The following is a 13,833-nucleotide window of genomic DNA, read 5'->3' on the forward strand; positions in this document are numbered from 1 at the left end:
TTAACTGTCCATTTAAATGCAGAAAAATTGGTCTCAAACAAAATTTGTGTGTGTGACTACATTTACATGCAGCCAATAACCCTTTCATAACCGGAATATTAGCAATAACCCAGTTGAGCACGGCCATGTAAACACCCACAAAACCCAGAATATGCTCATATTCTGGGAATATTCTTAATTCATAATTGGGAATATTCTTAATTCATAATTGGTATTTGGTTGTTCAAGTGGAACTGTTAAAAAGTGTTTTTCACTGCTCAGCTGCAACTCCAGGCTATCTAGCCTCAAGGTCAATTGCCCACTCTTTACCTCCAGAGGAATTTATTCAGGCCTTGGTGAGATTATTCGGCTCCATTCTTATCTCAACCCACAAAGACAATAACTAACTTAAACATGGACTGAAGCATGCTCTGGTTTCTCCTTTTACCTCTCTTCCCCCCCCCCCCCCCCCGCAGCAGGCCCCCGTTCTTCCCAAGCTGGCAGGCAGCGCGACTTCAGTTGCAGTTGCAGCGGCTAACACACACTCACATCGCCTCAATTTGGAAAATGGACTGTTTCAAGTTTAGTGCACATAAACAATGTCAAATGTATATGTGTTGTCCTAATTCTGATGTGTGCCATTATTACGGTAAACAAGTAACAACTGTGGATTAATTGCTGTTTGTATGTAGAATGTGAGTGCGGAAATCTCGTTGTTGTAATGACAATGATAATAAAAACTGTCTATCTATCTATTCCGGTTTTTAAAAACCCGAATATGACCGCCGGGTTACTCCTTTTCTAACCCGAATATCAGGTCATAAAAACGCGCATTGGAATATCCCCAGAAAAGAACATTATTTTGTGTTCTGCGCATGTCCTATCTGCAAGGAATCTTGGTCTTTTGAGTATGGCAACTACTTGTATGTGGTGCGCGCAACCCACAGAACACCACAGAAGCAGAGGTAAACAAGTATGGTGAAATCCAGACGCGGCAGCACAGCACCACACTTTTGGAGCGAGGAGAAAACCGAATACTTCATTAGAATCGTGAAAGACATGAATATAATGTCTTTTATTGATGGTAGAAAGAGGAAGAAGAAATGGAAATGACGCATATTTGCGTCATGACGTTCTCTGTGCGTCTGGACGTTGTCCATGCATTGCTGTTTAGATGGGGATATTCCAAATGATACCAATGACCATGTATACAGGAGTAACTCTGTCTGCTTAAGCATGTAAACGGGTTATTCCTTATGACTCAGAAACCGGAATATTGACCTTAAACCCAAATATTAACGGCATGTAAACGTAGTCTGTGTGTGAGAAAGAGGAAAACAGGTTTGTTGAACTGATCTGAAAACAGTCTTTAAGTCAAGGCGATGCTTGTTCCTTCATGTCCTTTTCATCCAGTCTGTGTCCCTCTGCGTCCATGTCCGGGTGTCCAGGTGAAGCGTCTTCCAGCACGACTTGAGACGGTAATTGGTGAGTCACCGGATCCGTTTGCACTTCAACATCCTGCAGTCACATAAAGTGAAAGGCTTTAGCTTTGGCTCCGAGTACACGATCTTACCTTCAACGTTTCTGCTCTTCAGCATGTGCTGTGCACAAAAGAGACAACAGGAAGCAAAGAAAATGAAAGGGAGAGTGAGAGAGAGCAGGTGTTTGAGTGCTTAATGGCTGATGGTGTGAATAGCCGGCTCTGTCCGTTCCTGATTAACAGAATCAACTTCTCCTTTGTCTCGTCAGCCAACAATGAACACCCAGCAGCACTCAACCATCTCAGGCATCAGGCATTTCACAGACAGCAAAACATTTAATGACTCGATTGCAAACTTCTTTCTCCGTACTATGTAGCAATTTAAAGCCATTGACAGTGACTTAACCCTCTGTAAACGTGGGGACCATCTGTTCTGTCTGCACACACATTTAAACCCACAAAAGCCTGCAGGACAAATTTCACACCAATATTATGATGCACATTATATCTGTGAGGAAACAGAGCAAGGACTGTGCACTCAGTCATGCACGACGCCTAATGATGACAAAATCAAAATAGTGTTCTACTAAAAGCTTTGCAATAGTTGTATTTGGAAAGTCTATTCTTAAGTGCGTATCAGAAGCGAGGAGTCACGTGCCTGTGCTGAACGGGGCTTCATTACACCACCAGAATGAACAAAGCTGAATTACAGTTTGTCCACATTGTACACAAAAAACAGCTATGCACACAAGTCTAAAACTCTGTCACTGGTGTATCAACAAATTGACTCTGAACTATTCAACTCAAAAGCACAATTCAATTTGGTCTCACTCACACATCATTCCAAAACCAGTGTTGTATAGTAACAAAGTAAAAATACTTCACTACTGTACTTAAGTACGTCTTGGAAGACTTTGTACTTTACTTGAGTTTTTTAATTCAGCTTACTTTCGCTTTTACTTTACTACATTTCCAACCTTAATTGCATACTTCTACTCTGATACATTTTCTATGCGCCATGCCGTTACTCGTTACAAACAAACAAACAAACAAAAAAACACACACACACAAACACACAAACGAAAAAAGTTGTGTTTTCACCCAGAGACATCACTGATTACTAGTTACTGCAACAAAGTCAGGCTGATTTGTCATGAGTCATGTCCGGTAGGCTTTTTTGCTGTTGCGCACTTGGGGGGTGTTTGTCAGGATAATTTCTCTACATTGATTACAGACCTGCAGCGGGTCTGCATTCAACTTTTCTGCAGCGCGACTTTGCTTTGAACCTTGAACCAATCGAAGCAGTGATTCGCAGGTCGAAGTAGTGCTTTGATCTATGATTCGTGGATTGATTGTTTTATTTCACTTTATCCTAATTTTTCCCTGCTAAAACCCTGAAGAGCATATGTCTGTGAGTAATATTTAATATTTTTATGTTAAACCGACCTGTTATGGTCTTCTGAAAAAGCTGATAGATTTATTTTATAACTTAAAAATGGGACCGATGCTAACGCGTTAGCATGTCTATGGCGTTTTCAATGTTAAAGTTAGCATTAAGCTGTTCGCATCAGCACGTTTGTGTTGATTTGTTTTCTGTATAATTAATGGCTCAGCGTTTGTTGTCGTAAAAGAGTCAAATTGTAATTTTTTTAATTTGTTTTTATTCATATATTACAGCAACAACAATAATAGTCTACATATTAGACAATAATAGTCAATAATAATAGACAAATAATGTTACAATACAATTTTAGAGAAAGAGACAAAAAGAACATAATGAAACAAAACAACAGAAAAGATAAAACCATGTAACAATGAAAATAAATAAATTAATATAGAAAATAACTGTTTCCTGACACCTAGTGAGTAGCCTACTCTCGTTTAGGTTTTGAAACCTTGTTTCTGAAGTGTTTTTGTGTGATGTGCACAATTTTCAGTATTTTGACTAATACTACCAGTCACTTACAAGCCTAGATAAACTTTTATTTAAAAAATCAGTCTGTTTTTGATTATTAACATTTACTTGTATTTTTACTTTCAATACTTGAGTACATTTAGTTGTACATTACTTGTCATACTTAAGTACAGTAAATACTACATACTTTAAGACTTTTACTTGAGTAGCATTTCAATCAGTGACTTGAACTTCTACCAAAGTCATTTTTTTAATGGGTATCTGTACTTTTACTTAAGTGTGGTTTTCTGGTACTTTATACAACACTGTCCAAAACACAATGTACAAATTGCATGATTGCGCACACTTTGTGCACCTAGAAACAAGGCTTTTCAAAGTGCACCACCCTGATTACCAATTAGTCTCACTCATGTTGCATGTGTAAGAACTCCTCAGTCATGTTGGAGTACAAACGAAGCTTCAAGTGACTTTTATATTGATGTGACGCGAGAAGATGGTGTCTCGGGTCGTGGGCATGTGTGTGGCACATCTCTGCTGTAATTGTTCTTCCACATTAACCCACCTTTTCGGTAAAGTGGCTTTTGGTGGTACATTTTCTCTCAGGGAATCTTTGTGGTTTCTTTTTGTGGTTTTGCTGTCCCTTTCTCACTTATGTGTCATTTTCTGTTAGGTTTTTTTTTTTTTTTTTTCTCTCTACACTCCCTGTGTTCCCTTTCTCATCTCCCATCACAATGTACAGTTACTGTGTTGTTTTTTTCCACTGGGCACTTGGGGCGATATGCTGGTATCTCTTTATTTTCACTTTCAGTCTTGCATACTTTTATGTTATTTTTTGCATTTCTGCGTCTTTCCTCTTACAGTTTTTTTTTCTTCCGATAGCTAACACTCTAAAATGACATGCATAGCACAAATATTTTAACCTGGCATACCCAACCAGCTGACTGATTGCAGGCTGAGTTGCCGTAGAAGGATAGTGAGATAATGCTAAAAAATTTAAAATTTATTTTCATTCAGAATGGGAGGAGGATGATTTTTTTCATTTATTTTCATTTATTACATCATTTTATAAGTGAATTTTGAGCGGTATTTCAAAACGAGCCACAAAAGCTAAATAATCTCTGCACGCCCGGAAAGTTCAGGAATTGAAAATTTGGCTAGCAGCAAAATAAATATGGAAGACATGATGAATGTGGCAAACAAGATTGTGTGTTCTGTTTGGGCCAGGAGTCTGCAGAAGCATTTATTCCGTGTGCAGGTGGAGGAGATATGTAGATGGAAAAGCTATTTAAGTGTAAATTAGGATTTAGTACCCTCCTACTATTTCCACCACCCTCATCTACACAAATTTAATTTATATTGGGAACATGTTATGTGTCGACGCAGGTTGAGGAGCGGACCTGCGTCTGACGGAACCCAGCGCTAAAATAACCAGAAAGCGGTTCCAATAACAAAAACAATTTATTGAGTCACCCTCTGGTGCTAAACAAAGTGTAGAAACTAAAACAGCGTCATTCTGGTGGAGTGAAGGCTGGCACGCTCTCCAGCGCCCAAAAGGATCGAAGCCCGGCGCTTCTGGACTCACTGTTACCGCCAAACACCCCCCAGGTGGACACGACAAACCGACTCTCTGTGAAGGATAGAAGAGGTGAGGTAAGTCAGCAGTTACAACCAATATCCTTCAAAAGACACACACCATCAGCAACACATTCAGGTCTGTATTTTAAGCTTTATGCAAATGAGCAGCTTCTCACAACAGGTGGAGGATCACTTGTCCGCACGCCACAGCAGTGAGAAGCGAGCTGCACAATTCTCATCACAATTCAAATCTACTGCGTAACAAAATACCAAGTTACTATCAACAAGTAGTCAAACAATTAATCACCTCTGATGTGTGCTGACAGCATGTGTCCCTCACCCTTCCTGCTTCACAGGCACGATGTGTCAAACCCAGGCGCGGTCCTCAGCGTCTCACAAACGAACATCACAAGGTCGAGTTCCCGGCAATTCTGCTTGAATCACACATGGCTTAAATGCAGAACGCCATCTAATTATCTGCTTCAGCTAAAAGTCTTTAAGGTTGCATGTGAGCACCATCCACAGGTGCTGCACATGATGTTGATGAGGGTGAAGGACTCTTCAGCCAGCACCTTCTCCACAGACAAATCAGTTTTCATACCACCTGGAGAGCAAAGAAAAGAAAAGAACACCAAAATGTCCAGCCACACCCCCCCAACACACAACAGAACATCTACCACACGTACCATGGTGCAAATAAACTTTAATATCCCATTATTTGCACCATGATGGTGCAAATAAAGATTTGTTCATTCTCTACTTACACCATTGTGGTGTAAATAAGGATTTAGTTTTACTATATTTGCACCACCCATGGTGTCCACATGCAGAGACAGATCTGCTGCTGCACACAGAGGAACATTTCTGGAACGGTTTTCTGAATTGTTTACTGAAATTAAATAATTTCTGAAATGATCAAACCAAGCTGATGATGCACAGCTGGAGTACAGTCACTGGCTCTTGGATTTAGCGTTTACTGATCTGACTGACAAGCTCAAGGACAAACCCATCATCAAAATGATCAGCTCTATGAACACATTTAAAAGAAAGTTACACCTGCTATCAAGTAGGTTGCATCAGTGTGACCTGTGGAACGTTCCAAACATGGACACAGAACTTAAGCATCAGGGCAAAGGCTGTGCGGAGCTAGAGAGTGCACTTTATGATGATCAAGTTCAGAGCATCTTGTCAGAATTTGGCAGGTGTTTTATTGGATTTGCATCCACCTGTTGTCAGTTTTCTCTGTTTTCCATTTGGGGAACATACAGTGAGGAAAATAAGTATTTGAGCACCCTGCGGTTTTGCAAGTTCTCCCACTTAGAAATCATGGAGGGGTCTGAAATTTTCATCTTAGGTGCATGTCCACTGTGAGAGACATAATGTAAAAAAAAAAAAAAAAAAATCGGGCAATCACAATATATGATTTTTTTCTCATAATTTATTTGTATGTTATGGCTGCAAATAAGTATTTGAACATCTACCAACCAGCAAGAATTCTGGCTCACACAGACCTAATTTTTCTTTAAGAAGCCCTCTTATTCTGCACTCTTTACCTGTATTAATTGCACCTGTTTGAACTTGTTACCTGTATAAAAGACACCTGTTCACACACTGAATCAATCACACTCCAACCTGTCCACCATAGCCAAGACCAAAGAGCTGTCTAAGGACACCAGGGACAAAACTGTAGACCTGCACAAGGCTGGGATGGACTACAGGACAACAGGCAAGCAGCTTAGTAGAAGACAACAAGTCTTATGATTATTTATTAGAAAGTGGAAGAAACACAAGATGACTGTCAATCTCCCTCGGTCTGGGATTCCATGCAAGATCTCACATTGTGTGGTAAGGATGATACACAGGAGGACCTGGTCAATGACCTGAAGAGAGCTGGGACCACAGTCACAAAGATTACATTAGTAACACATGATGCTGTCATGGTTTAAAATCCTACAGAGCAGCAAGGTCCCCCTGCTCATGCCAGCACATGTCCAGGCCTGTTTGAAGTTCACCAGTGACCATCTGGATGATCCAGAGGAGGCATGGGAGAAGGTCATGTGGTCAGATGAGACCAGAATAGAGCTTTTTCGAATCAACTCCATCTACCATGTTTAGAAGATCAATCAATCAATCAATTTATTTATATAGTGCCAAATCACAACAAACAGTTGCCCCAAGGCGCTTTATATTGTAAGGCAAGACCATACAATAATTACGTAAAAACCCCAACGGTCAAAACGACCCCCTGTGAGCAAGCACTTGGCGACAGTGGGAAGGAAAAATTCCCTTTTAACAGGAAGAAACCTCCAGCAGAACCAGGCTCAGGGAGGGGCAGTCTTCTGCTGGGACCGGTTGGGGCTGAGGGAGAGAACCAGGAAAAAGACATGTTGTGGAGGGGAGCAGAGATCAATCACTAATGATTAAATGCAGAGTGGTGCATACAGAGCAAAAAGAGAAAGAAACACTTAGTGCATCATGGGAACCCCCCAACAGTCTAAGTCTATAGCAGCATAACTAAGGGATGGTTCAGGGTCACCTGATCCAGCCCTAACTATAAGCTTTAGCAAAAAGGAAAGTTTTAAGCCTAATCTTAAAAGTAGAGAGGGTGTCTGTCTCCCTGATCCGAATTGGGAGCTGGTTCCACAGGAGAGGAGCCTGAAAGCTGAAGGCTCTGCCTCCCATTCTACTCTTACAAACCCTAGGAACTACAAGTAAGCCTGCAATCTGAGAGCGAAGCGCTCTATTGGGGTGATATGGTACTATGAGGTCCCTAAGATAAGATGGGACCTGATTATTCAAAACCTTATAAGTAAGAAGAAGAATTTTAAATTCTATTCTAGAATTAACAGGAAGCCAATGAAGAGAGGCCAATATGGGTGAGATATGCTCTCTCCTTCTAGTCCCTGTCAGTACTCTAGCTGCAGCATTTTGAATTAACTGAAGGCTTTTCAGGGAACTTTTAGGACAACCTGATAATAATGAATTACAATAGTCCAGCCTAGAGGAAATAAATGCATGAATTAATTTTTCAGCATCACTCTGAGACAAGACCTTTCTAATTTTAGAGATATTGCGCAAATGCAAAAAAGCAGTCCTACATATTTGTTTAATATGCGCATTGAATGACATATCCTGATCAAAAATGACTCCAAGATTTCTCACAGTATTACTAGAGGTCAGGGTAATGCCATCCAGAGTAAGGATCTGGTTAGACACCATGTTTCTAAGATTTGTGGGGCCAAGTACAATAACTTCAGTTTTATCTGAGTTTAAAAGCAGGAAATTAGAGGTCATCCATGTCTTTATGTCTGTAAGACAATCCTGCAGTTTAGCTAATTGGTGTGTGTCCTCTGGCTTCATGGATAGATAAAGCTGGGTATCATCTGCGTAACAATGAAAATTTAAGCAATGCCGTCTAATAATACTGCCCAAGGGAAGCATGTATAAAGTGAATAAAATTGGTCCTAGCACAGAACCTTGTGGAACTCCATTATTAACCTTAGTCTGTGAAGAAGATTCCCCATTTACATGAACAAATTGTAATCTATTAGATAAATATGATTCAAACCACCGCGGCGCAGTGCCTTTAATACCTATGGCATGCTCTAATCTCTGTAATAAAATTTTATGGTCAACAGTATCAAAAGCAGCACTGAGGTCTAACAGAACAAGCACAGAGATGAGTCCACTGTCTGAGGCCATAAGAAGATCATTTGTAACCTTCACTAATGCTGTTTCTGTACTATGATGAATTCTAAAACCTGACTGAAACTCTTCAAATAGACCATTCCTCTGCAGATGATCAGTTAGCTGTTTTACAACTACCCTTTCAAGAATTTTTGAGAGAAAAGGAAGGTTGGAGATTGGCCTATAATTAGCTAAGATAGCTGGGTCAAGTGATGGCTTTTTAAGTAATGGTTTAATTACTGCCACCTTAAAAGCCTGTGGTACATAGCCAACTAACAAAGATAGATTGATCATATTTAAGATCGAAGCATTAAATAATGGTAGGGCTTCCTTGAGCAGCCTGGTAGGAATGGGGTCTAATAGACATGTTGATGGTTTGGATAAAGTAACTAATGAAAATAACTCAGACAGAACAATCAGAGAGAAAGAGTCTAACCAATACCAACCTTCCTTTTCTCTCAAAGATTCTTGAGAGGGTAGTTGTAAAACAGCTAACTGATCACCTGCAGAGGAATGGTCTATTTGAAGAGTTTCAGTCAGGTTTTAGAATTCATCATAGTACAGAAACAGCATTAGTGAAGGTTACAAATGATCTTCTTATGGCTTCGGACAGTGGACTTATCTCTGTGCTTGTTCTGTTGGACCTCAGTGCTGCTTTTGATACTGTTGACCATAAAATTTTATTACAGAGATTAGAGCATGTCATAGGTATTAAAGGCACTGTGCTGCGGTGGTTTGAATCATATTTGTCTAATAGATTACAGTTTGTTCATGTAAATGGGGAATCTTCTTCACGGACTAAAGTTAATTATGGAGTTCCACAAGGTTCTGTGCTAGGACCAATTTTATTCACTTTATACATGCTTCCCTTAGGCAGTATTATTAGACGGTATTGCTTAAATTTTCATTGTTACGCAGATGATACCCAGCTTTATCTATCCATGAAGCCAGAGGATACACACCAATTAGCTAAACTGCAGGATTGTCTTACAGACATAAAGACATGGATGACCTCTAATTTCCTGCTTTTAAACTCAGATAAAACTGAAGTTATTGTACTTGGCCCCACAAATCTTAGAAGCATGGTGTCGAACCAGATCGTTACTCTGGATGGCATTTCCCTGATCTCTAGTAATACTGTGAGAAATCTTGGAGTCATTTTTGATCAGGATATGTCATTCAAAGCGCATATTAAACAAATATGTAGGACTGCCTTTTTGCATTCACGCAATATCTCTAAAATCAGAAAGGTCTTGTCTCAGAGTGATGCTGAAAAACTAATTCATGCATTTATTTCCTCTAGGCTGGACTATTGTAATTCATTATTATCAGGTTGTCCTAAAAGTTCCCTAAAAAGCCTTCCATTGGTTCAGAATGCTGCAGCTAGAGTACTGACGGGGACTAGCAGGAGAGAGCATATCTCACCCGTGTTGGCCTCTCTTCATTGGCTTCCTGTTAATTCTAGAATAGAATTTAAAATTCTTCTTCTTACTTATAAGGTTTTGAATAATCAGGTCCCATCTTATCTTAGGGACCTCATAGTACCATATTACCCCATTAGAGCGCTTCGCTCTCAGACTGCGGGCTTACTTGTAGTTCCTAGGGTGTGTAAGAGTAGAATGGGAGGCAGAGCCTTCAGCTTTCAGGCTCCTCTCCTGTGGAACCAGCTCCCAATTCAGATCAGGGAGACAGATACCCTCTCTACTTTTAAGATTAGGCTTAAAACTTTCCTTTTCGCTAAGGCTTATAGTTAGGGCTGGATCGGGTGACCCTGGACCATCCCTTGGTTATGCTGCTTTAGACGTAGATTGTGGGGGGGTTCCCATGATGCACTGTTTCTTTCTCTTTTTGCTCCGTATGCATCACTCTGCATTTAATCATTAGTGATCGATCTCTGCTCCCCTTCACAGCATGTCTTTTTCCTGGTTCTCTCCCTCAGCCCCAACCAGTCCCAGCAGAAGACTGCCCCTCCCTGAGCCTGGTTCTGCTGGAGGTTTCTTCCTGTTAAAAGGGAGTTTTTCCTTCCCACTGTTGCCAAGTGCTTGCTCATAGGGGGTCGTTTTGACCGTTGGGGTTTTTTATAATTATTGTATGGCCTTGCCTTACAATATGGAGCGCCTTGGGGCAACTGTTTGTTGTGATTTGGCGCTATATAAGAAAAAAGTTGATTGATTGATTGATCACTGAAAGCAGCCAAAGATAACGATATGTCTTTGGGATGGTTATGAGTAATTTTTTCTCTAATAGTTAAAATTTTATTAGCAAAGAAAGTCATGAAGTCATTACTAGTTAAAGTTAAAGGAATACTCGGCTCAATAGAGCTCTGACTCTTTGTCAGCCTGGCTACAGTGCTGAAAAGAAACCTGGGGTTGTTCTTATTTTCTTCAATTAGTGATGAGTAGTAAGATGTCCTAGCTTTACGGAGGGCTTTTTTATAGAGCAACAAACTCTTTTTCCAGGCTAAGTGACGATCTTCTAAATTAGTGAGATGCCATTTCCTCTCCAACTTACGGGTTATCTGCTTTAAGCAGCGAGTTTGTGAGTTATACCACGGAGTCAGGCACTTCTGATTTAAAGCTCTCTTTTTCAGAGGAGCTACAGCATCCAAGGTTGTCTTCCATTGAGGATGTAAAACTATTGACGAGATACTCTATCGCACTTACAGAGTTTAGGTAGCTACTCTGCACTGTGTTGGTATATGGCATTAGAGAACATAAAGAAGGAATCATATCCTTAAACCTAGTTACAGTGCTTTCTGAAAGACGTCTAGTGTAATGAAACTTATTCCCCACTGCTGGGTAGTCCATCAGAGTAAATGTAAATGTTATTAAGAAATGATCAGACAGAAGGGAGTTTTCAGGGAATACTGTTAAGTCTTCAATTTCCATACCATAAGTCAGAACAAGATCTAAGATATGATTAAAGTGGTGGGTGGACTCATTTACATTTTGAGCAAAGCCAATAGAGTCTAATAATAGATTAAATGCAGTGTTGAGGCTGTCATTCTCAGCATCTGTGTGGATGTTAAAATCGCCCACTATAATTATCTTATCTGAGCTAAGCATTAAGTCAGACAAAAGGTCTGAAAATTCACAGAGAAACTCACAGTAACGACCAGGTGGACGATAGATAATAACAAATAAAACTGGTTTTTGGGACTTCCAATTTGGATGGACAAGACTAAGAGTCAAGCTTTCAAATGAATTAAAGCTCTGTCTGGGTTTTTGATTAATTAATAAGCTGGAATGGAAGATTGCTGCTAATCCTCCGCCTCGGCCCGTGCTACGAGCATTCTGGCAGTTACTGTGACTCGGGGGTGTTGACTCATTTAAACTAACATATTCATCCTGCTGTAACCAGGTTTCTGTAAGGCAGAATAAATCAATATGTTGATCAATTATTATATCATTTACTAACAGGGACTTAGAAGAGAGAGACCTAATGTTTAATAGACCACATTTAACTGTTTTAGTCTGTGGTGCAGTTGAAGGTGCTATATTATTTTTTCTCTTTGAATTTTTATGCTTAAATAGATTTTTGCTGGTTATTGGTGGTCTGGGAGCAGGCACCGTCTCTACGGGGATGGGGTAATGAGGGGATGGCAGGGGGAGAGAAGCTGCAGAGAGGTGTGTAAGACTACAACTCTGCTTCCTGGTCCCAACCCTGGATAGTCACGGTTTGGAGGATTTAAGAAAATTGGCCAGATTTCTAGAAATGAGAGCTGCTCCATCCAAAGTGGGATGGATGCTGTCTCTCCTAACAAGACCAGGTTTTCCCCAGAAGCTTTGCCAATTATCTATGAAGCCCACCTCAGTTTTTGGACACCACTCAGACAGCCAGCAATTCAAGGAGAACAACCCCAAGAAGATGAGAACAACCCCAAGAAAACCATCCCAACCGTGAAGCATGGGGGTGGAAACATCATACTCTGGGGTGGTCTTCTGCAAAAGGGACAGAACGACTGCATCGTACTGAAGGGAGGATGGATGGGGTCATGTATTATGAGATTTTGGTAAACAACCTCCTTCCCTCAGTAAGAGCATTGAAGATGGGTCATGGCTGGGTCTTCCAGCATGACAATGACCCCAAACACACAGCCAGGGCAACTAAGGAGGGGCTCCATAAGAAGCATTTCAAGGTCCTGGAGTGGCCTGGCCAGTCTCCAGACCTGAACCCAATAGAAGATCTTTGGCTGGAACGGAAACTCCAAACCTGAAAGATTTGGAGATTTGTATGGAGGAGTGGACCAAAATCCCTGCTGCAGTGTGTGCTAACCTGGTGAAAAACTACAGGAAACGTTTGACCTCTGTAATTGCAAACAAAGGCTACTGTACCAAATATTAACATTGATCTAGTGTATCAAATATTAACATTGATTGATCCTGGGCGCCTCGCTGGAGAGGTGTTCCAGGCAAGTCCCATCGGGAGGAGGCCCCGGGGAAGACCCAGGACACGCTGGAGGGACTACGTCTCTTGGCTGGCTTGGGAACGCCTTGGGGTTCCCCCGGAGGAGCTGAGGGAGGTGTGTGTGGATCGGGAGGTCTGGGCAGCTTTGCTTGAGTTGTTGCCCCCGCGACCCGACTCCAGATAAAAGTGGAAGAAAATGGATGGATGGATGGATTTTCACAGGTGTTCAAATATTTATTTGCAGTAGTAACATACAAATAAATTATTAAAAAATCATACATTGTGATTTCCGGATTTTTTTTTAGATTATGTCTCTCACAGTGGACGTGCACCTAAGATGAAAATTTCAGACCCCTCCATGATTTCTAAGTGGTAGATCTTGTAAAATCGCAGGATGTTCAAATACTTATTTTCCTCACTGTATAGATATGGACTGTATAACGTCCAAATAGTATCACTCTTCCCCACATTGAAAAATAGCACTGAGCTCAAATCCAGAGCAACACCTGGCATGAGTGTCCTATTCTGGAATTTAATGCAGAAGAAGAAGTACCCCAACCTCAGGCAAACTGCACAGAATTTACCTGAACTTTTTGGATCAAAATATTTGTGTGAATCTGCCTTTTCACACATGAAAATCATCAAGTCAAAAAACAGATCCACCATGACTGATGACCATTTTGCGGTCTGCTTATGGCTGCACTCAGCTCCTACTGTTTGAACTATGAGAGATGAGCTGCCTCCTCTCAGCACCAGAAGTCCAGCTAAGGTAGGGAACAACTTTTTCAAC

At 40.8% G+C, this 13,833-nt stretch overlaps 1 protein-coding gene across 1 annotated transcript in view; it reads right to left on the minus strand.

Annotated features, from left to right (window-relative positions):
* Positions 1-1,784: 1,784 nt before the first annotated feature.
* adgrd2 (adhesion G protein-coupled receptor D2) overlaps positions 1,785-13,833 on the minus strand; it is a 415,295-nt gene continuing 403,246 nt past the window's right edge. Inside the window, exon 25 of the mRNA XM_034169723.1 lies at positions 1,785-1,896. Within this exon, the coding sequence (XP_034025614.1) occupies positions 1,841-1,896 (56 nt within the window). The 3' untranslated portion in view covers positions 1,785-1,840. The remainder of the gene's footprint in view (positions 1,897-13,833) is intronic.

This window comes from Thalassophryne amazonica, chromosome 5 (assembly GCF_902500255.1).
Source record: "Thalassophryne amazonica chromosome 5, fThaAma1.1, whole genome shotgun sequence".
Taxonomy (NCBI): domain Eukaryota; kingdom Metazoa; phylum Chordata; class Actinopteri; order Batrachoidiformes; family Batrachoididae; genus Thalassophryne; species Thalassophryne amazonica.